At 40.3% G+C, this 24,598-nt stretch overlaps 1 protein-coding gene across 1 annotated transcript; it reads right to left on the bottom strand.

Annotated features, from left to right (window-relative positions):
* Positions 1–18,900: 18,900 nt before the first annotated feature.
* On the bottom strand, positions 18,901–20,975 carry LOC139797380 (transcription factor 15-like). The gene is made up of 2 exons (XM_071746451.1): positions 20,362–20,975; positions 18,901–20,161 (listed from the first exon to the last, which is right to left on the bottom strand). The coding sequence occupies exons 1-2, from the start codon at positions 20,806–20,808 to the stop codon at positions 20,117–20,119; spliced, it is 492 nt and encodes a 163-aa protein (XP_071602552.1). The 5' UTR covers positions 20,809–20,975; the 3' UTR covers positions 18,901–20,116.
* Positions 20,976–24,598: the final 3,623 nt, after the last annotated feature.

Raw genomic sequence — 24,598 nt, 5'->3', positions numbered from 1 at the left:
AAGCAGAAGAACTGCTTTTGTTGCTGGAAATGATAAACTGAACTGCAGATGCAGGGCTAGAATTCCAAATTTACAAAACTTCCTGAGTATCTTTACCAGGGAAATTCTTCCATCTTATCTCTGCTTTCCAGAAACCTTTTATTTCTGCAAAACGTTAGTTTGAAAAAAAGAAGAAACCCAATCAAATACACAATAAGGAAAAAAAAAAAAAAAAAAAATCGGGGAAAACTTCACTCTTTGACTCGGCCTCTGAAGGACTCCTAAGGGACGTGATTACAATGTTTTGCTGTGAGAGAATATATAGGAACGCGGGTTTACAAAGACCCGATTTTGACCTGCCTGAAAGTTTTGCTCCTGCAGGCATTTATTTTGCAAGGAGCTGAGCAGCGCCATGCTGCCATCTCCTGGCAAAAGGCACAAAAGGTACAGCAGAGTGTGACGTACCGTTACACTCGCCGAATTTATTTCATAACATTTTCTTTAAAATTTCGTAATTCTGTAGAAGAGAATCAGGTCTGAAACTTGCTCAGAATGAAAGATTTGCAATGAAAATGAGTGACACGAGTGCTATAAAGCACAACAATAGTGTGCAGGTCACCAATATTCAGATATTTATTTATTTTACCAATACGTAAAAATTGTGTTTCACATCAGAGGGGAGGAAAATGTGGGAGACAAGAAACCATTTTTTTATGAATGTTTGATATCTTTCCCAAACAACTTGCTAAGGGGGGGAAAAAAAAAAATGCAAAAAAAAAAATACTGTGCTTCTATGAAACTTGCCTCCTTGTGTGTGAATGAAAAAATATATGCAATTCTTCCTTCATTCCCATGAAAAAGGAACCTATATAAAAATCCTGACAACATGCTCCTATGTGTGATGTTGTCCAGAGAGTAGACTCATTCTGTTTATGACCAAGCTCACCATCTGCCATTGATGAATTGCTGTATTTGCTTTTGCAGAAGACATATCCGTCTCCAAACTGTAGAAACACAGAGTTTCTCTGCTTTTTGAAAAAAATCATGACTCTTACCTATCAAAATGTCATAAGAAGCCCAAAGCATCTTGTGTGAACCCCTGTTCCCAGTTAAATCTTATCTGAATTATTTCAGATTGTCCCTCCACTTGTTTCCTGTCCTGTTCTCCCAAATACCTCATCCTCTTGTGCCCTGAGTCTTCTCCCACTTCCAGGCCTTGCCTGATTCATCCACCTTATTGATGGTTGATAAATGGGTTTTTGGTGAGTGTGAAGCAAGCATTTTCCTAAACCAGTTTCAAATTCCTCTGTTCCTTTAAAAGTTTCACCACGAAGCACACATTCTGCCCTGTGTCTGGCTTTCAGAACATCCTATAAACAGGAGTCTTCTTTTTTGGACATGTGAATGCAGGTTGTCAGTGAACAGGTGTAATGCTGGGACAGCAATTTCTAATTACTTTGTACTAATGAGTTTATTTGCTAAAACTTTGAATCCTGACAAAAAAACGGGGAAAAATTTGCAAGCACTTTCATGAGTAATCTTCAGTGGGGTTTTTTTTCTGTCTCACCCAGAATACCACCAGAGACACTAAGTATATTTTAGAAAGCAATAGATAATATTTGTGTCTGGATAGGGGAATTTAATTTGTGATGGAGATAAAAGATTGACAGTAAGACTTGTAGGCTTTCTTTCAATGCAGTGTTGGCTCCCTATGGCTTTGTTTTGTTTTTTATATTATTTTACAATGCCAATTTCTGGATATGGTGACAATAATTTTCAGCTGGCTGATGTTACTGTCCAGCATGAGCCCAAGATGTTGACAAAAGCTGGAGAATTGGAAGCTGGACCTGAATGTGCTGTAAGTTCAGCTGAGGAAAGGCTGAGCAGAAATTCCTGAGCAGAAAGAGGCATGGGATCTCCCTCTTCCCAAGGATGTGTGTGCAAATGCTGCCAGAAGTGTTTTTAACCTTTGTTTAACCAGAAGGGTTGAGTTTTCCTGACATTTCTGCGTGGCCTATAGCCTGCCAAACCAAGTAAGTGATCTGAAAAATAGTTTATTGTTTGTGGAGCCTTGGAGGGAGGGGTGTGTCCTCCTTTTTGGTGTCCAACGGCTGATCTCACATTTCCATTGAAACTTCAGGCTACTGTGATGTAGCAGCAGGATGCATCCAAGGCTGTGTCCTGAACCATCTCATGGAGCAAAATTGTACAGGATATATTCAGTGATCAGCAAAGCTAACCTGGATAGCATCCCAGTGAATTTCTTTCTCCATATATCTGTTTGGAAGGTAGAGTTTGGCTCAGGAAAGTCTAAATGGTGGCAACCTGCTGCCCCCAGACACCAAAGGTGCATGAACAACCATGGCATAAAAAAAAAGCACGGAACAAGCAGGCTCTTTTCCTTGCCCACCACTTTGACTCCTTGCTTTTCTTTGTACTAGAACCTGACTGCTGGCGTGCCCTGCATAAAGTTTGTCACTTTATTCAGACTTTCAGGGTTAGGCTCTGTGATTATCTATCCCTGCTCTTTCTTTTGGGTGAGGTCCAAAACTGGATGACACATATTTTTTGGATCTGGATGGGCTGCAACCCAAGCTGATGGAAATGTCATGAACAACTGATCTTGAAGCTAGGACTCTCAAAAACACTTGTGAGCTAAAATCTTGCGCCCATTTTTGGCACTAAAGAGGAATATTTTGATATCCTGAGCAACAGAAAACCTGCTATTTTCTTTCTGTTGTTTTGATCTGAAGTATTGCTGATCAGTGAGACAGATCAAATCTTGCTGCTTTGAAATTCTGAGTATATGTTTGGTACAGTCACAAAATCAAACCTTGACTCCGAACCTGCCCTGCACCTGAATCCAGACCCAATTATTACTTCCTGAAGGTTATCTCTAATGAACAAAAATTGTAGAAAATGATACAAACTTGTTCTAATTTAACATGTAACTAAAGAACATTCTAAAAGAAGGTAAAATCAAAAGCTTATAAGGCTCCATACCTGTTTTATGAGTCTTCAGTATGGCAGGATTTCTGTACATCTTGTCTGAGGTAAAGATCATCCAGGCACAGAAATATGTAAAGTTTTAATTCTATGCCCAGCCCTAAATGATTTCAGTACAACTCTGCCCTGTACTTGAACCTCTGCTCTCTCAAGGTAAATATTCCCTTGATTTTCTTGTGCAAGGCCTCGTGGAAAAGTGTAGGAGATGCAGCAGTAGTGAAGAGTTTATAAAAATGTTGTTAACTTTTCTGATTTTTATAGGCAGTCTTTGAACACCAGGTGGGGGGGCTCTCTCTGTTACCAAAGCAAGATCCTTCTAGCTTTTAATCAAGTTTTAAACTGAGGGTTTGGCTATATTTATGAGGTGGAGTATTTTATTGATAGAAGAGGTTGCCAGACCTCTTTGGCAATGCTCTCTTTACACTTAAAGACCTTCGTGTAAATCTTTTTAGTGGTTCAGCTGCAAAAAATTTCAAAGAATCTTTCCCCACTTCTTATTACTATCATGCGTGTAAATAATCTTGTTTACTCATTCTCTTAGCTAGTGTAGATTGTTAGTCTTAATGACAGGACTGCATTAAAGTGGGGAAAAAAGTATTTTAAACTGTCATTAGACCATAAAAATTTGATAATTTATAGTAAGTGGGCATTCATCTTTGACTTGTAAGAGAAGAGAGGTCAGTCAGACCCCCTACTCAGTTGTGCACCCATGTGATAAAGCACAGCTTGGAGGGGGAAAAAAAAAAAAAGGTGGAAATATAAGTACTGAATGCTCTAAGACTTTGATACAGCTAATCTTTATGTTCTAAAATATGATGCAATAAGAATAAGTACCTGGTGCATTTTCCTTGGGTTTTTTTCTGTACCTCTGTGTTGCATACTTTAGAGGAAGAGTTATCTCAGAGGCAAAAAGTTTTTCCATAGTAATTTATATAAACTCAGGTGGTTTAAAAAAAAAAAAAAGGGTGAACACAGGTTAAATATACTTATTGACTTTCAGCCTGGTTTATGAATAATGATTTTGAAGTCCTAACTCAGGTTACAGTATATGCATTTGAAAAAGGCTTATTCCTACCTTGCTTTGTTTAGCATCCTTTTTTATTATTGATTTTTGTTGTTGTGCTTTCCTACAATATTTACTAGATGTGCTGGAGGTTTCCTCAGTACAATTTAATTTTCTTTTACTGGTTCCCTTAGGACATCCTTACGCTTTAAATAAGCACAGAAAACTGTGTTTTCCTTTTCTTGTTTGGGTTTCTTCCATAGCCTTTATTTCTATTTGAATAAGATTGATCAGCGAATTCAGAATTAAGACTCCATTTCAAATTCTCTTCCTTGCTTAACTCTGTTGCAACTAATATTGTCCTCAGAATGTTTAATAAAATGAGACAGGAACGCATCCTGACAAATCAGGAGGGTCATGTCTAAGGGGCTGGGATGCACAAGATCATGCATTATGTGAAAATGTTCTTTAAAGAAAGTTTTCAGTCAGAATTACTCTACAAGGAGCAAGTATGTGTCAGAATTAGAACATGATATCCACAAAGCAGGAGAAAACTCTTTTGAAGTTTATACTTCTTGAGTACCTCTTCTGTTCTGTCTCACTGTTCTGACTCCTACTTTCCATTTATTAAGAAAACCTCTTTAAAATAAGGTTGTAATCCAGTGATGCAAGCAATTTTACTTCAGTCATGGCAAAGACAATAAAAGAGTCTTGTCTCAGCTTGTTTATCCCAAAGGGATGGGAGGCTTCAGGAACCTCCTATGGTTTCAGGAAAAAGAGATATTTAAATGGCACATTTTCTACTGACCCTAAGAGTTCAAGGAACTGAAAAAAAAAAAAAAAATCAAAGAAAAAATTTCTTTAAATTAAAAAGCTGAGCAAGAAGGATTTTTCATCCTCATTTTATTTGTTCTCTATAGCTTTGACTGTTGGAAAAGGAAAAACAAATATACATCCTATTTTCAGCTGAAGTGGGAGCAAAAGAGAAGTGTCAGGCTTTTAAAAGAACAAATCCAAAACAAGCTGAAAGGCATCCTCTTAGTGCAGGCTCTGAGGAATATGTTCTGACTTAATTGCAAGGATCTCAGGGCAGCTTGAAGTTGATGCATCCCATAAAAAAAAAGAGTCAGACTGTGCTGTCACAAAGGGCCTTTTGTTTTGATTGTATTGGTTTTTACTGCAAACCTGATTTATTCTGATTTATTCTGATTTGATTGTGTGCTGCTAGTCATGGGTTAAACCATGAACTCCACACTCTGCTAGGAGCACCACAAGCTTTAAGTGAGAAGCACTTTTGGTACTATTCCTGTTTCCCAGCTTTGGTATCATGTGAAACCCAGAATGTTGATAGTTTTATTATGGATTTGTGTTGGGATGGGCAGCTCAGTGAGGCTCCATCTGCTCAGTCCTGGTAGGGTCCAGGAGGATGTGAAGGGTTTGGTTCCAGTGTTTGAAGAATAGAAGATAACTCCAGTATTGTGGCCAACACTCCTCCTTTCCCTCCCTTCGTAGCTCTGCAGATTATCTGGCATTAATGCCAGCATTCACAACTGCACATGGAATATTACAGAAACCATGATGGCACTGGTATTTCCTTGCTTATGCTCATTTGCCTTGCCAATTCATGTTCTGTTTTTGCTTTTTCTTTTCTTGAGAAAGTCTCCAAGTGTGCCAAAGGTGTCTGGGGCAGTGTAAGTTATTTTTGTTTCTTTTTATTTGCATTTAAAAAAAAAAAAAATCCCTTAAAATGTGTTCTAAAGACTTGTGGCCAAACTAATGAATGTGTAGTTCCTAATTTGCTCATCCAACCTTTTAAAACATATTCAGTGTATTTTGTATTATTGAGCCTGAATTTGTGAGATTTCTGAGACAAATCATGCTATCAGAGTTTCTCGATTAAAGGTGAACTTATTCAATTTGAAACCACCAAGCTTGTCCTGGTTTGGGCCAGGATAAAGGTGATTTTCTGTCTTGTACTTTTGCTTTTAGCTAAGTCTCTTGTAAGTAGTTGCACTTGCTGAAATTAACAGCAAGTTTCTCAGACAGTGTGTGCTTCTAGCACTGAGAACACTGATGTTTATAGTTACTGCTAGAGACTGGTGTGCAGAGCCAAGGACACTGCTCAGCTCTGAGGAAAACATTTTACCCTCCAGGAGGATAAAGAGGTCCCACCTGCAGCCGTCCTTTGGGGAGGAACAGACAAGGTAGATGCCAGAATTGACCAAACAGAGTATTCCATCCCATATACGTCATCCTCAGTATAAATTTGAGGGATCACGAGGGCCAAGCCAAGATTTCCTGCTTCCAGCTTCCAGCTGCCTGCCCTTCCTGCCTTTCCTGCTTCCCTTCCTTCACCCGGCATCTTGGAAGGATCCCGTCCATTCCTCTGCCTTTGGTCCTGATCTGTGCCAGCCCTTATCTGTGTGTTCCTGCCTCCAGTTCCCAACTGCTGCCGACTCCAGGAGTCCAGCCTGGACTTTCCCAGAGCTGCCCTGCAGCCTTGGTGGTGACGTGAGAGCTACTGGGGGAAAGGGGGGAGGAATGTGGTATCCATTTTCCTGTATATTTGTATATATTTAGTAATTTTTCCTATTTATCATTACTGTTTCATTAAAGTTGTGTAGTTTAGTTTCCAACCCATAAGTCTCTCTCCCTTATTCTCTCTCCTTTCTTTATCAGGGAGGAGAGAGAGATTAATAGAGAGCGTCTGCTACTCGGTTTAATTTCTGGGCCAGTGTTAAAATGTGACAAAGCTTTAGTTTGACTTTGGATTCAGTAACATTCATCTTCCAACCTCATTGCTGTCAGCGTCCCATCTCTGCAAAGCCTGAGAGTAGTCAGCTTGATGAGTAGTCACAGACACCAACTTCAGTGCCCCAGTCTAGAAACCTAAACTGGGAATATTTCTCCCTGATATGATTTAGAGGCAGGAGGTGTGGAAGTTGGATATCTACAATTAAGCAATCTAAATATCAGTTTTAGAACTTTTACTTACACCTAGATTAGCTTTACTTTATATTTGACCGCAATTTATTCCACCTCTGATGCTTATTTCCCCGTTTTTTTACATATTGCTGAAGAATAATTTTCTTCCTAGGCAGATTCACCTTCTCTGTGGTTTTTGCCTTTTTCCCTTGTGTCTTTGATCCTGAAGAAGAAGCAGCTTTCTTTGCTGAATTGTCTTCTGTTGTTGTTGTTTTTATTCCCTGTAGCCTCTGCATATTTATAACACCAGTCTGGTGTAGTTTTAGCTGATGTGAAAATCTTTACTAGCTCTTAATCATTACTTGAAACACAAGTGCGAAGTATATTTTGAATTAAAAAACCTTCTACACCTAAAAGATGGTTTTGGCCCAACAATAGCTAGTACTATAAAAAGGTTAAGCTGTATAGAAAATGTGACAAGATGTACCTAGAAAATTAGTGATTAATCACTGTGTATAAACTCAGTCTTTTTTTGTCTATTTTCAGTATATCACATCATGCAATTTAAATCAGTCTTCTACCTTGGCCTCCACAGCTGCTGAATCAAATATTGCTCCTGATTCTGCAGCCTTTACAGAGTAATGGCTGAGTATGGTGTTTGGTTCGATTAACACTGATGGTAAATTTTCCAAAACCTTTTTTCCACTGATAGAAGGCATGAAGAATATCTCAAAACAAAGTTCATTTTACTGCTCTGCACCAGATTCAAGTAGAATTGGTCTGCCTGAGTCTCTAAAATATTTACTGCAGGTCACATGCATCACACAAACCCTGCAATCCTGAGCTGTCCTGCTTGCTCACAAACCAACAATCATCTCTGTGTTACTTTTCCTCTCTCAGTTCCTCCTCAGTGAGTCCTTCTTCCCCTTCTCTGCTCCTGAAGGAAAAGGAGATCCCTGGCTGGGAGATGCCCTGAAGGTTTGGTCGTAAGGCATTGTAGGTATTTAAAGGAGAAGCAGGAATTCAAGCATCAGTTCTGTGATTTCATCCTTTGGCTGGCTTGGCTTTGTCTGATAACATAATGAGAGCCAACAAAGTGGAGTTTTGCAGCACACTGGGACACAATCTAATTTTGGATGGATTCCCTGTACTGCTGCAGGGAGGTACTGAATTGTTGTACCACTTCTAGTTCTGTTATTTTGCTTCAGGATGGTCTCAGATTCTGTTTAAACAATAATTAAATTTCACTTGGAGGGAATAACTGAACATGTGGAAAGGCAGATAAAATAATCAAGGCCACAATTATTCAAAAAATCTATAGCAATTCTAATAATCTTATAAAGTACCATTTCATTTCTTTCATGAAGCTGCTGGGTTGCTCATATTTCATATCTTTCTCATGTACAGGTCAATCCAATTTTAGGTAATTAAATACACTTTTTCACTGTTATTGGCCTTTGAAAGCTTCTGTACTACACCAATTTATATAACCTACACTCACACAGTCTATTTTTAACTTTCCATACTTGAACAAAGTGTTTAGCTATTGACCTTTGCAGGGTCACACCTGTGTATATTGCTGAGTAACAGCCATTTTGTTGATCTAATCTCTTACATTCTTTACACATTTGATCAGACCTACAACCCAAATAAGCTAATTTATTGAAAGATACACAATTATTCTTGCTGGGGAATTAGGGACGTTCCTGTTAAGAAAGTTTTCCACAAGCGCCTCGCAGTCTTGGAAGGAAGTATCACTTTTTAAACACAACTTTTTAAGGGACTTTTTTAACACTAAGCTTTATTTCAGAATTGTGACACTTCCCTGTATATGAAAATTTAAGCCAGAGAAACTCTTAAATTAAAAATATTAAACCTCTACAGTTTCACTGCAATAAAAGATATTAAAATTTATCTTTATGTATGTGCTAATGGCACCTACTTATCAGATACCTGCTGATAATGTCTTAATTCACTGAAAGTGAATGCCTAAGTGAATTCTGAGATGTATAAATATTTTCAGGTGATCTATTTTTCTATTAGTTCATTTCTTTCCCCAGGTATACATGCCAGATGAAAAAAAGGCAATAAAATGAAAGCACATAATGTGATTTCTGCATTTTAATTGTATATTCAGTTATAAAATGCAGGTTTATACAAAGATGAAGTTGTTCAAATATATGTACATTTTTTAATGGCTTATTAAGCACTACCTTATTTAATGAGGTGTTGGGTTGTGAAGATGAGCAGAACACACAGTCCAACTAAAACAACTGACTGTTACACTGCTGTCCCTGTCAGTCACAAGTTTAAAATACTCCTGATCACAAGCCTTTCTGTCAGCAACCTTGAATTAAATTCCACAAAGCTCCTAATTAACACAGAAATTAACGATAATCTCATGAAATTGGAGGTTTGTGACTCTACAAGGGTCTTGCAAAATCTTGCATCAATTTCGTTTCGAGATGTTCACCAAAAATAACAACTGTAAGTTAGTGTTCATATGATTATAGCTCACATTATATTGCATGCATTAAAACCATTTATTTTGCCAGTGTAAAAGCAAAGCAAAAAAACCAAACCCCAACAAAATTGGGTGGGTTTTTTTTTGGTTTTACTTTGCCAGGTTACTAACAAGTATCCGAGAGCCATCTGCAGAGGGCTCAGGCACCTCAGAATATTAAATGCTTCAATTTCCTGTCTGTTACAACATCACAGTGCTCAAGGCCACTTCGGTGCCTATTTATCATGCTTATAAGCACCTGAAATTTGATTTTTCTTACTCGCAGTGCAGCATACAAAAACACCAATACAAAAAGATCCATAATGGGATACTAAAATTTAGTGAACATGACACTTAATCAGTGCCATGAAATTTGTTTTTGCTGTAGTTTCATATAAAATCAGAACAAGAGGTATTATTGGGAGCTGCAGGCTTCATTTCTGCCCCAAATGGGAGTACCCATCCTGACTGATTTGGACATTACTTGATGGAATATTCTAGTTCATAGCAGATTGACTTGTCAGGGATTCACAAGAAAGCTCACACAATGCACCACATATCATCAAGTAACCCCATGGGAGGGTGTTTTTTTTTAATTTCCCCCAGGCTGGCACTGGTCAAAGGAACAGCATCTTTAACTAACCACCACAACTAATGGTTTGATGTGTCCATTGAAACTCTACTGTTTAAGCTTTTATATCCATCCAGGAACAGTGGTACCTCCAAGATCTGTTTCTGCTGGTACAGACAGTAACTTTCAGCAGACGGAGGTGGTGAGCAGCTCATTCCAAAGGGGTGGTGCAGGAATTGTCCAGCCTTGTCTTTTAACAGCCTTCATTTTCTACATTACTTAGATTCTACACTTTTTTTTTTTTTTTTTTTTTTAATTTTAGGCATCTGTTAAACTAGTTCTGACAGAGAGCCAGATTTGTAGGGCAATGGAGTGAAATTATTAGCCTTCAGAATCAGATGATAATTAAACCACTATGAGAAGATCACTACCTATAAATAATGTCAGTGAAAATAAAGTCACTAATTCTTAATTACAGTTACTTTTGGACCCCTTTGTACTCTTTGAGGCCATAAGATCCATTATAGAAATGAGAAAGAGGCTTTTAAATAGATATAATCAAACAGTTTAACCAGATTAATGAAAACATGTCAAGAGCAGGGGTGTTTTTCCCATCCTGGGGAAATCTGGCTCACGTGAGCCTGGGCAAACACACCGAGATGGCACTTTCTGCACAGGAGAGGATCTGCTCATTTGTCAAGTGTCAGTGACAGCTGAGATATGCCAGCTGATGTTTTGCCTCATGTCACAAAGTCCCCAGCAATGTTATGGCTTTTGCTGGATGTAAAGTCACACCAGAATGTGCATTTTGTTTCTGCTCCATCTCATTACAGATGCTAAAATAAGCAGTGGTATGGTTTGTGTGGCAGAAAAGGAGTCTTTGATTTTTATCCTGCTGGGTTCAGACCTATATTGGGCAGGAATGCTGTGGATTGCTGTTGTTTTCTGGTTTTCTTTGGGTCTAGCTTGCTGGCCACTGCTTCAGTGCTCCTGACCTACACTTGGCTAGTCCTGGGGAGATGCTTAGCACCTACCCTCTATAGATAGTGAGTGTTCCAGAGACTCCCTCATCCAGAAACTCTCAGATGTGCTGTTATCTTTCACAGCACCTGTTATTAAAGCCTGTCTTTTCCACTCAGATATTCTTTGAGCACTGTGGTAAATAAAAATAATCGGTTGCATTGCAACAAAGCAGCCCACAGTAGGACCTTACTACCCTGCAGCCTGGATCCTGTTCCCAATGCATATATCTTGAATCAGTTTGTTATCCCTCTTATCACAATGCTAAAATTTCTGCTGTGCCTTACTGATATGCTAATTGCTGTATATCAATGTATTTAGCAGATTGTCAGGCTCCAATCACTGGCAGCACCATGTTCTTTACAAATTCCAGGGTCTCATAATTCCTTTTTATACTACTGCAGGTGTCTTTGGTGGAACTTTACTAGTTAGTGAACTGCAGATATCCTGTCTCACTGTTTCCTATCTTGACATTCACAGCCCTAAGTCCCTCTCCATCATTTCATTTGCACAAACCCAGTAGTTAACAACTGTGTATTTCTCTACCCACAGTATTCTTTCAAGTTACAGTTTTCAACAGATTTTCCACCTGGTGAGGCATTTCAGGTAGACCTCAGGGAATTTTTAAGAATTTTAGATAGCAGTGCTGAAGGGGATCTTGGTGAAACACTCATCCTATGTGAGGTTGACTGTTCTTGCAGAAGTTTGTCATGTTTCTGATATGCAACACCAAAACCATTTTCTGCTTTTCATTCTCCATCTTTTGTTTGTGCAGTGGATTATTCCTATCCATTTGTACAACAACATACATTTCTATATTGAAGTGCACCTTTTAAGGAACATTTCTCCTTTTAATTTTGTCTCTGATTTAATCTCTAATTCTAATCCAACCCTCCAAAGGTATAACCTGTAAACTTCAATTTTAACCCATTATCCAAACAAATCATTAAAACCCTTTTACTAGTGCAGGAACAGAACAGACCTGAAAGGCCCTTGTGATAGAAATAGACCCCTGCCTCTGACTCCTTCTGTGTTTGGAAATCCCTCTTTTTAGGCAACCTCAGCCCCTCCTTTCCCCAAGAATCAGTTTCACTCTCCTGTTTCTATGCATACCTGGATGCCCATCATTTTAATCTGGAATAACAGATCCTGGCACTGTGCAGAATTATAGATGTTTTCCCATGAAATCCTTGCATTTTTCAAGTTTTTTTACTATTCTGTTAAAGAGTCTTCCTTTACAGAGAGCCATAAGCTCATAAATTCATGGAATTATTGGGAAAAAATAGATTTAAAAGGACCTCTTGATTTATTAAATACACCCTCCATTGTCAGAGCAAGGCTGACTTTAAAGTTAGACCAGATTTCTTGGGGCCTTGCCATATCAAGCTCTGAAACTCTCTGAGGAGGCAGCTTCCACAACCTCCCTGGACAAGCTGTTTCAGTGCTTAACCATGCTTCTGGTGAGGAACATTTCTCCTTAAATAAAAAACAAAAAATAAAAATTTCCTTATTGCAGCTGGTGATTGTTGCTGCATCTCCTTTCATTGTGTGTATTTCATTCCAACACAGAAGCCTGGCTCTGCTTTTCCCTTTAGCTGCTGCAAGGCTGCTGTTAAATTTCCACCTAATTTTATTTCTCATTGCCCTTTTAACCACCTCTAGTCCTGTAGCCTGTCCCAGGCATCATGTATCCCAGCCTCTTCCTATTCTGGCAGCTCTCTGCAGTGATTATTGTTGCTGAAGTCACCTCTTACCTTTGATTCTAATCTAAAGGATTAACTTAATGGAGAATATAAAGCGAAATGATCCTCCCACACCTTATTTTTTTACTGTTTGGTAAAGATGTTATCCTCCTCTCATCCTGCATTTTTTCTCCTGATATAGGGTTGGTGTTTTAGATAAAAATGAGCTCTACATACTTGTTTGGAGACTTCATTACATTTTGCTGCTTTTCATACTAAAGATGTTATTTTCCTGGGAAAACTGGGCTTCAGGACACCCTTTCAGGATTGAGCACAGCTGTCTGATCTTATCTGGGCCTGACAGATGCCTCCTCTTTCTGCCATGCACAATTTCCTTCTTGAAAGATTTACCTTTTCTTCTAATCTTTGCTTTTAAAAATGATCTGCATACATAGGGTCGGAAAGTAGGGTTTATTTTAATAATGTGAAGGAAAGACAATCAGATGCTAGAGAGAGGCCATAACAAGCAGAATTACTTCTATCACTTACTTATTTCATCATCCATTTCAGTATAATTATCTTATTTATATTGGCTTCTTCTTCTTCAAAAAAAAAAACCCATAGCAATTTCCAACTGTTTAATTAAAACCTCACAATGCTGCTGTGATGTGAACATAGTAAATGACTGGGAGAAGATAAGGCCTTTCTAAAGCAGTTGGGATCTTAATATTTTATAACATGAACATTTCATTCAGCACCAGACCAGGGGGCAGTTTCCTAGGTGCATCAGGATGACAAATCATAGAATTACAGAATGTCAGGTTGGAAGAGACCTCAAAGAGCATCTGGTCCAACCCTTCTAATCCTGTTGTTTGTATGAGATGTCTCAGCACTCTGTCAAGCTCAGACTAAAAACTTTCCAAAGTGGGAGAATCTACCACTTCCCTGGGAGGCCATTCCAATGTTTAACTGTCCTCATGGTGAAAAATTCCCTCTTGTGCCCAATTGGGATCTCCTCAGGAGCAACTTGTGCCTATTACTGAGGTAGATTTCTTGTGGTTTTTGGGTTTGGGTTTTGTGTGTGTGTGTTTTGCTTGGTTAGTTTTTTTTTAACTTAAGTAATTTACCTCATTTTAGCTTCTGAGAGGGAACACAAAAAGTTCCAGTGACCCACTGACGCAATTTGAGGGGTTAGAAAACAGGACTACCTTAAATTTGCTTTCTGCTGGGGAAAATGCAGGCATATATACATCCTGATTTGCAATTAGGAATAATTCAGGCACAGCAATCCATGAGGACCTTTCCTAGTTGCCTATGTGATGTAAATATCTAAATATTAATTGAAATGACAAGAACGGAAACCCCTTTGATTGCCCAGCTCATCCCAATAGTCCTTGCAGAGCTAAACACCCAGATATGGACCTCTCACCAGAGGCTGTCTAAAAAATTAGACACCAAATTTTCCTTGAATGCACCTCCTGGCCAGAGAATGAAGGAGAGAAACAAAAATTAGAGCATTTGTAAGAAAAAGTGTTGACCTGGACTTGAACTGGGAGCTCACTTGACACAACAGAATATTCTCCTAGGTGGGCTACTGGCTCCCCTTCTTTATTGATGTCCTCTCTTTCTCCTTCTTCTCCTGGGGAAGCCTGCAATCATTACAAATTCAAAAGTGGGATGAACCTTCAAGGTTTCGGTAGCTCCACATTATGTTGTAGTAGCAAAAAGGACTTCATTTGAAATAAGACACTGGGCTGCCTGGCTAGGTATGGAGATGCAAATTTTGAAAAAGTTTTTGAAGACATACGTTCAGAGCAGCCAGTTCAGTTCTTCTCGCTATTATGTAACGTTTTCTTTTTTTTTTTTTTTTTTTCCCTCCCCCCTTAGCTGTCACAAAACTCTATGGTACTTTTCATCCCAGTAATAATTTTCTCTTCCTCTCCCACAGTCCCCATGCTGCTTCTTTGGAAACAGTTTTCTTCAACCTTCAAAGGATTCCTGCTATAATATATCCCCCAATTCTTTTGCCTTGGTACCACGCTGTCTTCTTTAGCTGATTTTATATAAACTCTTTCTCTTAGTCTGATATTATCCACTAGCTCTTCCTATCAATCAAGTCATCACTACCCTCTTCTGAAAAGTGACATTTAGACAGCTGGTTTAGGTTTTATACGGTTTTTTTGTGTGAAATTCTCTCCAAGCAGTATCTAGTGTCTCACAGTGCAACAGGCCAAAACACAAAAAAAGTTTTTGGTTTTTTTTTTTTTTTTTTGGTGGAAGGAATTTGAATTTTGAAAGAATCTGGTAACCAATGAAATCAAAGGCTTTTGTGTCTCAGATTTTCAATGTGCTTTATATATGTTTAAATTTTTATAGCAATGGCTCATACAGTCTCATATGGAGTATATTTAAGGGAGGAGTATGTGACTATGTAAGATTAAATACAATTATTAAATATTTATCTACTATTTGCCTTTCAGAAAGGGCCACAGAGAATACTTTTGATGACAAGTAGATTTTTTTCACAGAGTAAATTTGGCAGAGTTTTAATGTAGTCACTTGACTGAGCAGCCCTTCCTGTTACATTTGATGTCTGCAAGTTGTTGCCTCAGGAACCATGAAACCAGGCACCATCAAAAGGAAATTGTGTATAGGGAAACACGCTGATTCTGTAGGCTCTTTTACTTGGGTTCTGATTTGTTTATTTGATGCTGGAGACTGCTGAGATTCCATTGGTAAATCAACCTCTCCCCTCTTTGTCCCTTTATCCTTCCTCTACCCTTTCCCTCCCTCCAGCTCCCTCTCTATTTGGCACAATGTCATGCAGGCCCTGAGCAGAGGAACTCCCTTTTTAATTTTTCCAAGCTTTCCACCCTTCTTCTTTACTGCCAGGTGCACAACAGTGGAGGATATGTGTGACTTGCAGATTAAACCCTACAATTTCATGAAAGCCAGGATGCATGTTCAGTGGTGTGTGAGAAATCTAAATCTCAGTGCACTGAACTTTGGTAGTGGGAATAGACATAGGGAGGGTTAAGTGGCTTGTGTTGGCTGCATAGCTCAATATTAACCACTAGTGTAAATGCTGTGTGACTTTCTCAGTGCTAAAGAGGGGGAGAGTTCACAGGATGAGAATGCTGCCTCCAGAACATAACTGGTCCACAGTAAAGGTTTTAAAAGCTACTGGTCTTATGCAGCCATGTTGGCAGTCCTGTAGTATGTACATCCATACACAGAATCATTGAATAATTGTGTTGGAAAGGACCTTTTAAAGGTCATCTAGTCCAACCCCCCTGCAATGAGCAGGGACATCTTCCCATCCAGCCTGACCTTGAATGTTTCCATGGATGCAGCATCTCCTGCCTCTCTGGGCAATCTGTGCTTACCCTCATAGTAAAAAATTTCTTCCTTAAACCTAGCCTAAATCTACTCTCCTTTAGCTTAAAATCATTACCTCTTGTCCCACCACTACAGGCTCTATGAAAAAGTTTGTCCCCATCTTTCTTGTAAGCTCCCTTTAGATACTGAAAGGCAACAAGAAAGTTGGAACCTTCTCTTCTCCAGGCTGAACAACTCCAACTCTAGGAGCCTTTCTTTTAGGGAAGGTGCCTCATCCCTCTCATAGTCTTCATGGTCCTCTTCTGGACCCACTCTGTGCTGGAGGCTCCAGAGCTGGACTTGGTACTGCATGTGAGGTCTCACCTGACATGTAGAGGGACAGAGTTTTATCCCTTGACCTGCTGGCCATGCTTAAACATACACACACACACATATGCTGCTGAAATCTTGTATAGATAAGTTTGAAAAAGGTAAAGAAATGGGTTAAGTACTTGTATCATAATGAGATGACCATAGAAAAGAACTGCCACCTTAGTTTGTTGTTTAAATTTGTAACAAAAATACCATTTATTTTAGCAAATATAAGCATATTTTGCAAACAAATACAGATTTTTATTAAGAAGATTTTCCAAGATGGCATTAGAGAGGAAACTTCCTTTTTGTGGGCCAGAACTGAAAATAGTAGCTAGTATATGAAAGTACTTTGACTTACATTATGATTAATTCATAACCAAGTATTATGCTCAAATACTTCTTTAAACTTAGCCAGTAAATTCAAACAACATGATTTATTCCTTTGGCTTAATGCTGGTTTTATGCTGTGATGTACCAGGCTAAGGACAATGATTTATACAAAGTACTCTGCTTGGGATATTTTAACAATCATTTAATAGGACCTGAGATCAAATGGTGTATATCTCACCATTTTGCTTTATTCATGCATCATGTAAATTGAATAGCCAAGCGTTTACAGAATGGGATTGGCATTAGGCATGACTCTGTTCTTACCTACAAAACAGAATGCACTTAAAATGTGTGGAAAAAGCTAATGTCTTCAGCAGAAGAAGAGGTGCTTGGCTCCTCTGCAAAACTTACATCATTTCAGTGCCCTCCCATGAGTTAAGGTACATACTTTTAGACAGCTGTGTTTCAAAAGTTTTGGCTTATAAATATGTATTTGTGCATGCTACAAACAATGCCTCTCCAGCAACTGATTATAAAAATAGAACTGACAAGACACACAAACTCATACAGTAAAACATCAATAAAATGCCTAATGATGAGTGAGCTCTTTATATGGGAAATCTGAGCACTCAATTACTCTGTGTCTCTAGAACCTCAATTCTTTTTTTCCCCTGGATTTGTAGAAAACCAATTACACAGCAACAGCTCAATCCTGTATTTTCTTTTTTGCTCCTGAGGGTAGAAAAGTTTTAAGTTAAAAACAAAGTTTAGCAAAGGGAAGGATCTGTCCCCATTTTTCCCCATTTAAATACACAGTGTTACATATGTACAAATGCAGGCCTGGGGGGCTGTTCCTTAGAGAAATCACTGTCATAATTGTTTTGGATGGATATTGTATGTCTATATCATGAATATTTGGGCCACAGTGCTCTGGGGCCTAATTTCTGCCACAGTCAATCAGTGTAAATGCAATTCCAGTATTATTTAGTAAATGAAACAGTGAGCATTATACTGAAATCTTCAAGCCCAGTTGAATTCAACAGTTTATCCTGAGTGATGAGGAAAGAATTTAATGCTACTCTGAGCCACAATAAACAGGAGATATGGCCAAGTTGTAACAGTCTGCTCCTGCTTTTGTCATTGAAAAGCATTTTGTGTGACTGTTAGGAAAAATGGGGAGATGAAATCCCATTTAAAGTGGGAACACCAAATTCCTATGAAATTGCGCAAATGATTCAGGAGAGTTTCAACTCATGAGCTTTCAGCTAACACCATGGTGCAGACGTGGACCTCACTTTTTTACAAAGATTTCCTTTAATATCTAATTATAGATATATCCTACTAAATAGAAACATCTCTATGAAATCCAAATATGCTGCATTTGCCAAGAACTACTCTTAAAATTGCAATAGCAATGTTTTGAAAACCTGAAAGTATTTATTTCATTGCCTTTCTTACGGATTGCAAAATTCAGAGCATTCAGTGCAAAATTTTCCTAAAATTGATTGAAACAGCAATTTTTTGCCACTTCAGGGTATCATGCTGAATGATAGTTAAAAGACTAGACTGGTACTAATTGAAAAGCAGGTCAGATGCTTTGGTTTAGTGTGTTCATGTAGAACTTAACCAGAGAATGTAGAGCTTAACTGTGAGATTGGCTTTAATTATTAAGTACATTTTTTAAAGACAAACTTTTTCAAATTAATTTAAAAAACCAAAACCAAACAGCTGGAAGACTTTTTTGTAAAAATCTATACCCACACACATGCTGATATAGTAGAAATTAAAAAGCACTCTGTATAAACATGAAAGAGTTCCAGCTTCATAAATCGATGCCAAAGCAAAACAAAGATCATAATCTGGCAGCAATTTGGAAAAAAAAAACCAAAACCCTATTAAAAAAAATAATTAATGATAGAACCCTCTTAAAAAGAAAAACTCTTCTCAGTCCAGTAAAATGCAGCCTGTAGCTTTTAGTAAGTGAATGTACTGACATGATGTGGAACTGCTGGAACTTTGGTTCGTTGTTTTTCTTGACTAGGATTTTAAAGGAGGAGTTAATGGCAGGTTCTGTAGGTACAGCCAATTTTTGTTCATTGTGGTAAAGGCGGTCAGTGCATGTTGGGAAGGGCAGAAGGAAAACTGAAAATGTGAAATTGCATGAGCAATATATTAAAATCGTGTTCTTGCCAAGCTCTTCATAATAATTGGCAAAATTTCCTTTGTAATTAGGGGAGGAGGAGGAAAATCGAGACAGAAAGTAAAGTAAGCAATGCAGTGCTGCTTCTTCAGTCCTCACATTTGGCCAAAGCAGTAAAGCTGGCCAGGAGAACAGCACAGATGGAATCAGGGAAGGGAAAAAAAGAGAAATATTCTTTGCAGCACTTCTCTGAGTGGTGCAGTTACCAAGGTCATAAATTCAGTGCCTCCCCAAGTATCAAGTTAAAGTTAATTAAGGCCTTATCAAATAGATTATAAGTAACTATAGAAAACACTGCAAAAATAAACTAGATAATTTTTTTTAAATCCACCACTCCTGGGGTTTAGGAAAGCAGCATTCCTTGGGTTTTCCTGCTGCTTCGTTAGTGTCCAAAACTGAAAACATGGCATGCAAATTTGTTTTGAGGGGAAATAAATGACATCAGTGATGTACAGGCACGATTTGGGAGTGACCTGGGTGACGGGTAAATTTAGAGAGCCCTCGGGAAACCCTCCCTACCCCGTGCTTGCCAGCCAGATTTAGGCAAATCCCGTGCTATTTAAAGTACTGGCACGACTCGCAGCCTTCATTGCACATGCAGCACTTCTCCCTTCTCCCCCTGGCTATACCCCCTGTCGATGCGCTGCTGTGTCTCCCCACACGGCGAACTGTTGTGCCTTCTCTGGAAGCTGTCTGGCTTTCTTTGAACACCTTAAAAAAAAAAAAATAACCTCCCGAGCATGGCAGCTGTCGGTCTCTGCCCCCCAGCCCTCCCAAGAATGAAGGTGCAGCAGGAGGAGTGGGCGGCAGAGCTGCCTGCAGCCCAAGCTGGGCTGAGGGCATCTAGCACGATGTGTCCGTGAGAGCTTCCCCTGCCTCGCAGGCACCGTGTGTTTGTTTGGGAGTTCAGGTTTCATCTCTGTGACACAGGTTTGAGGAGACATCGGGGGCTCGGCTGCTAAGGTTTAACATTTCTCTCACTAAAATAGCGGCTGCAGCAGCTGCAGCTGTCCCAGCGGGGTTCATTTTCACGGGCGAGCCGCCCTGAATAAACCTGTCACGATGTGAAACAAAGCGCAGAGGCTTAAAAAGTCACTTTTGTGAGGGCTGCGTTATTGAAGTGTAAACATGGGGCGTGAGGGCGACCGTGTTACCCCGGGCAGCCCTGCGGGCAGCACAACATCGGCACCAGCTCCTCCCAGAATCAGCTCAAAGCTGGACCAGGCAGCGGTTTCTCTCCTTCTCGGTGCTGCAGGAGGGATAAAACAAAACAAAACAAAACAAAACAAAACAAAACAAAACAAAACAAAACAAAACAAAACACAGGTTTGGAGGTACCGGGGGCTGTCCCCGAGCCCTCGGCTGGGACAATCCCCCCCCGAGAACCAACCCCTCCGCATGACACCATCTCCCTGCACCAAGCGAGATGTTGGGGGAGCCGCCCCTTACCCGCTTCCGCTGCTCGCTGAGGCAGAAGGTGCAGATGGACCGCGGGGCTGCGGAACCGGGCTGCGGACCGGGCTGCGGGCAGGGTTGGGCTGCGGCCGTGCCCTCGGGCTGCCGCCGCTGCAGCAGCAGCACGTTGGCCAGGTGGGAGATGTAGCTGGAGGCCAAGCGCAGCGTCTCCACCTTGGAGAGCCGGCGGTCGGACGGACGGGTGGGGATGAGCCGGCGGAGCGCGCCGAAGGCCGCGTTGACGCTGTGCGTGCGGTCCCGCTCCCGGGCGTTGGCTGCTGCCCGACGGCCGCCGCCTCCCCGCCGCCGCCGCCGCCGAACGCTGACCGGCGGCCCCCCGACGGCTCTCAGGGCACCCGCAGCCCCCCCGCCGTCCTTCGCGGAGCCCTCCGGCTCCGCGCCGGCCCCGACGGCATCCTCCGCCCCCCCGCCGACTCTCATGGCTCCCGCCGGTCCCTCGACGCCCCATGACTTTTATCCCCTGCCCGGTGTCCCGCCGGCGGCGCGGCGGGCAGTGCTTGGCGCGGATGCTGCTTTTAGCCGGGGGCCGACACCGCACCTGTCGCTGCAGCAGCCGGTGGCCCGGGGCTCGACCCGGCACCGGCTTCCACGGAACAACGCTCCCCCCCGCTTCCCTCCCTCCTCCCTCCCGCCCGCCGCTGCCGGGTGTCCGCAGGGCGGAGGGGAGCCGGCGGGGGACGGTTCGTGCCGGCCCGAGAGCCTTGTTCTGCACGGTAGCCCCCGGAAGTGCTGGAGCGAGAGTTTGGGGGCCAGGGGGATCCTGCAGGCACGGGATCAGTGGTCTGAGCCAGACCCCAGGTAGGTCATGCCAAGGGTCTTCCTCCCTACTCCTCTTCTCTTCTCTACTCCACAATATTTTTGTCTCCCGTGCACTGTTCAGCTGTTAATACACACATATATATACACATGTATATATATATATACATGTTTATATATATTAGCTGCAATGGGGTAGTAGAACAGGCATAAGGATGGATTTCATCACCTCCCCCAGCAGGCAATAGACTGGCAAATCCAATTTCTTATTCTGTTCAGAACGTGTGCCTGCCTCGACCATTTACTTATTAAAAGGTCATCATAAGCACTAGTTGATTACACCTCTTTTCTCCATAAAAATCTGACAGCCTGTCTGCTCTCAGAAACTCATGAAAGGTCACGATGCAGGTTTTCTCAAGTGAATCATCTCTACCTGATTAAGCATCCTTGACTGACTGGTTTCTTACAGTCCCAGAAGCTTATTTGTGGTGATGGTGTTGCCTAAATATTAATCCTTCCCAAATCAGAGCTGAGTTAGCAGAGTCATATCTCTTTAATCATGGGTGCAGACACTTAGGATAGACAGCTGTTTGACATAGTTGGCTGGGAGTCATTCCCTCTCAAAATACAGCTAATGCCACAGCTATAAACCATGCTCATCTGCTGGGGTGGCAAATTGCCTCTTTAGGCTGGTTGCACCTTCCCTTTGGGCAGAGGTTGCAGGCAAAACAGCACAAGCAGTTCAGTTTGTCAGCCAGTTTATATCTGGGTGTATTAATGAGCAAAACTCCTGTAATGAGATTTTACTTGGGAGAGAGAAAGAAAAAAAAAAACAAACCACAAACCACAAACAACTATTCCCCACCAGATGAGGTTTTTGAGATTTTTGTGATTTCCAGAAGAAAATGTAGACACAATAAACTTAGCTCCAGGCTGAGGTATTTTGATATCAAATGCTGCAGAAATATGAGGGTGGATGGATTTGATCCAAAGGAGTTCCTTTGGGATGCAGAGCAGGTTGTGCCCCTTCATCATCAGATGCTGGGGAAAAGTGTGTTCAGAATCATGCAAGTGACTGCGTTCCTTAGAATATGTGAATATAACTGTTATAAATGTAACATCTTTCCATGGTGTTAAAAACTCTATCTTCTATCTGCTTAACCTTTGAAAAAGTAAATGATCTAGAAAGTTCTGAAGTTGGATTTCAGCACTGTGAAATGCTGCTTCTCACTTCCTGAGAAATGAAATTCCCTGGGAAGTGGGTTTCTACTATTTAGTCACATACAGCATTTCTGGAGTGAAATTCCAGCTCAGTTAAGTCAATGAGAAAACTCCCAGTAACTTTAATGGAGGAAGGATTTCACCCTTGATATGTTCTGATAGCTGAGCAATGTAGGCAATTGATTGTTTGTCAGACTCAGTCGTTTACCTGTGTTCTCCTGTCCCTAGCATTTTGGTTTCTGTTATTTTTTGTTATTATTTTGTTGTTGTCAGATTTTATTTTATTTGTTTGTTTTTATTACTGGAAGTAAAACACACCCAACCCAAAAGTACTATATAAAAAAATCCCCATCAATCTCAGAACCCTGGGACAAAACAACTATTGGTATTTACAAAATCAAAATTTATGGCTTATTGATAACCTGGAAGAATGAGAAAAGGAATAAGCTACACTCAGGAAGAAAGTGATGCTGTGTCTGCAGAGAAAACCAAAATTATTTACAGTAGCATTACAGCAGTATTTAATTCAGGACCTAAGGATACAGGGCTGGCTGAGTGGTTCTTGCTCTGTTTCTGAGGCAGTTTGAAAAAGCAGAGCAACAAATGTTGTCTCAGATAAGGAGACCTGTAAAAGGACCAAAATGCTTGTGACTTTAATTACTAGGTTATTGACTGGGATAACATTTATGCAAGTGCTAGGGGGGGTATCTTCCTCAAGGAAAGTGCTGTAATGCAGGATTGCTTATTTTACAATTTGCTGGGTTGCTAATAACGAGCAAGAATGGGGCTGCATGAATGTAAAGCAGAAGAGTGGACAGTATTTTATGTGTAGTGATAAGGTTTTGCCTTAATGCTACACAGAGAAAGATATCTGATGTCCATTGTAAGGAAGCATTCAACAATATTCAAAAGACTGGAAACATGAAATATATATATTGATATGGTTGCAATCTAATGGCTGTTTTTTCTCTAATTTGACTTTATTTTTTGAATAACTGTTAATAGGAAGCACATAAAAGAAAGAATTTGTTAGAAGAGAATTTGAAAAGGCTGCACCTATGAAGAAGCAAGCTAATCAGAGGATAATAGAAACAAGTATAAATTAGTGGCTCAGAATGTCTGTGGTCACAGCTAGGAAGCCTTTCAAATGTATTTCCATTAAATAGAAAGTAAAATCCAAAATATTTTCACCTGTTAAAAATATGCTTTTGAAAAACAGAACTTGAACTCTTTCAGCCTCATAAAGCACCTGCAGCTCACTTTGACTTCTCTTAGATTCTCTTGTTTATTCAAGAGCAGAAATACAGCATAGCCCCATAGTTTTTTTTTGTAATAGAGTTTTTTTATTTTTCTACCCCACACCATGGTGCTCTATTTGCTGCATGGACTGTTTTTGATGGATTATAATCCTTATTTTTTTGTTTTCCATCAAAGTCATATATGTATATATATTTCCTTCTACACAATATTGCTTACATGTATGTGTAGGCGTGTATGAGGTGTAGGCATAAGTAACACAGATTTAGCTTTCAGAGCTTGTCTGGAGTAACCCAACACACTCACTCCTGTTTGTGTTTATGGATGTTAATAGCCAGTGTACTTTTTGTGCTGTCCTTACCTGATAGAGCAGCTCCATGACATATTTCAGTCACATTTGAGATTCAAGGGAGAATCTAGAGGGATCTAAAAGAGAGAAACGAATAAAGGACACTCATGGTTGGAAATGTCCATGCAGTTGAGAATAATAGGGCTGACAAAAATATTTTTCATTATGTGCCTGTCTGACTTTGGCTGGCTATGACAACTACTTCTTAATAACAAATCTGGATGATGGAGTTGTCATTTTTATTGCAGTTCTTAATATATGTGACTTTTCATGGAAGGCATGCTGATCAAAGAATCTTATCAATGGCATTTTACTCTGCACAGGTTATGTGAGAGTGATTTTTAAGGAGAGAAGACTTAGGAGTGGTCAAACTCTGGAATGGTGTAAGAGAATTTTTTGGAGGGGGAAGACTCTCAGCAAACATTTTAAATTAGGAAAGGTTAAACGTGAGGTGGATTTAAGGCTTCCTGCGTTTAAGCCAAGTCAGGTAGCATGGTGAACTTGCTGGATTTTAATGAAGATCTCCTCCTTATTTTGAACCATCAGTCTTCTACCACAGTGCAATTTCTCAGGTGGGGGAGGAGCAGGACCTGCTCTGCCCTGGACTGCTGGTAGTTGATTAATGTG

This window comes from Heliangelus exortis, chromosome 6 (assembly GCF_036169615.1).
Source record: "Heliangelus exortis chromosome 6, bHelExo1.hap1, whole genome shotgun sequence".
Taxonomy (NCBI): Eukaryota; Metazoa; Chordata; class Aves; order Apodiformes; family Trochilidae; genus Heliangelus; species Heliangelus exortis.
The sequence above is the reverse complement of the archived record's forward strand: the minus strand, read 5'-3'. Positions and strand labels throughout refer to the sequence as shown.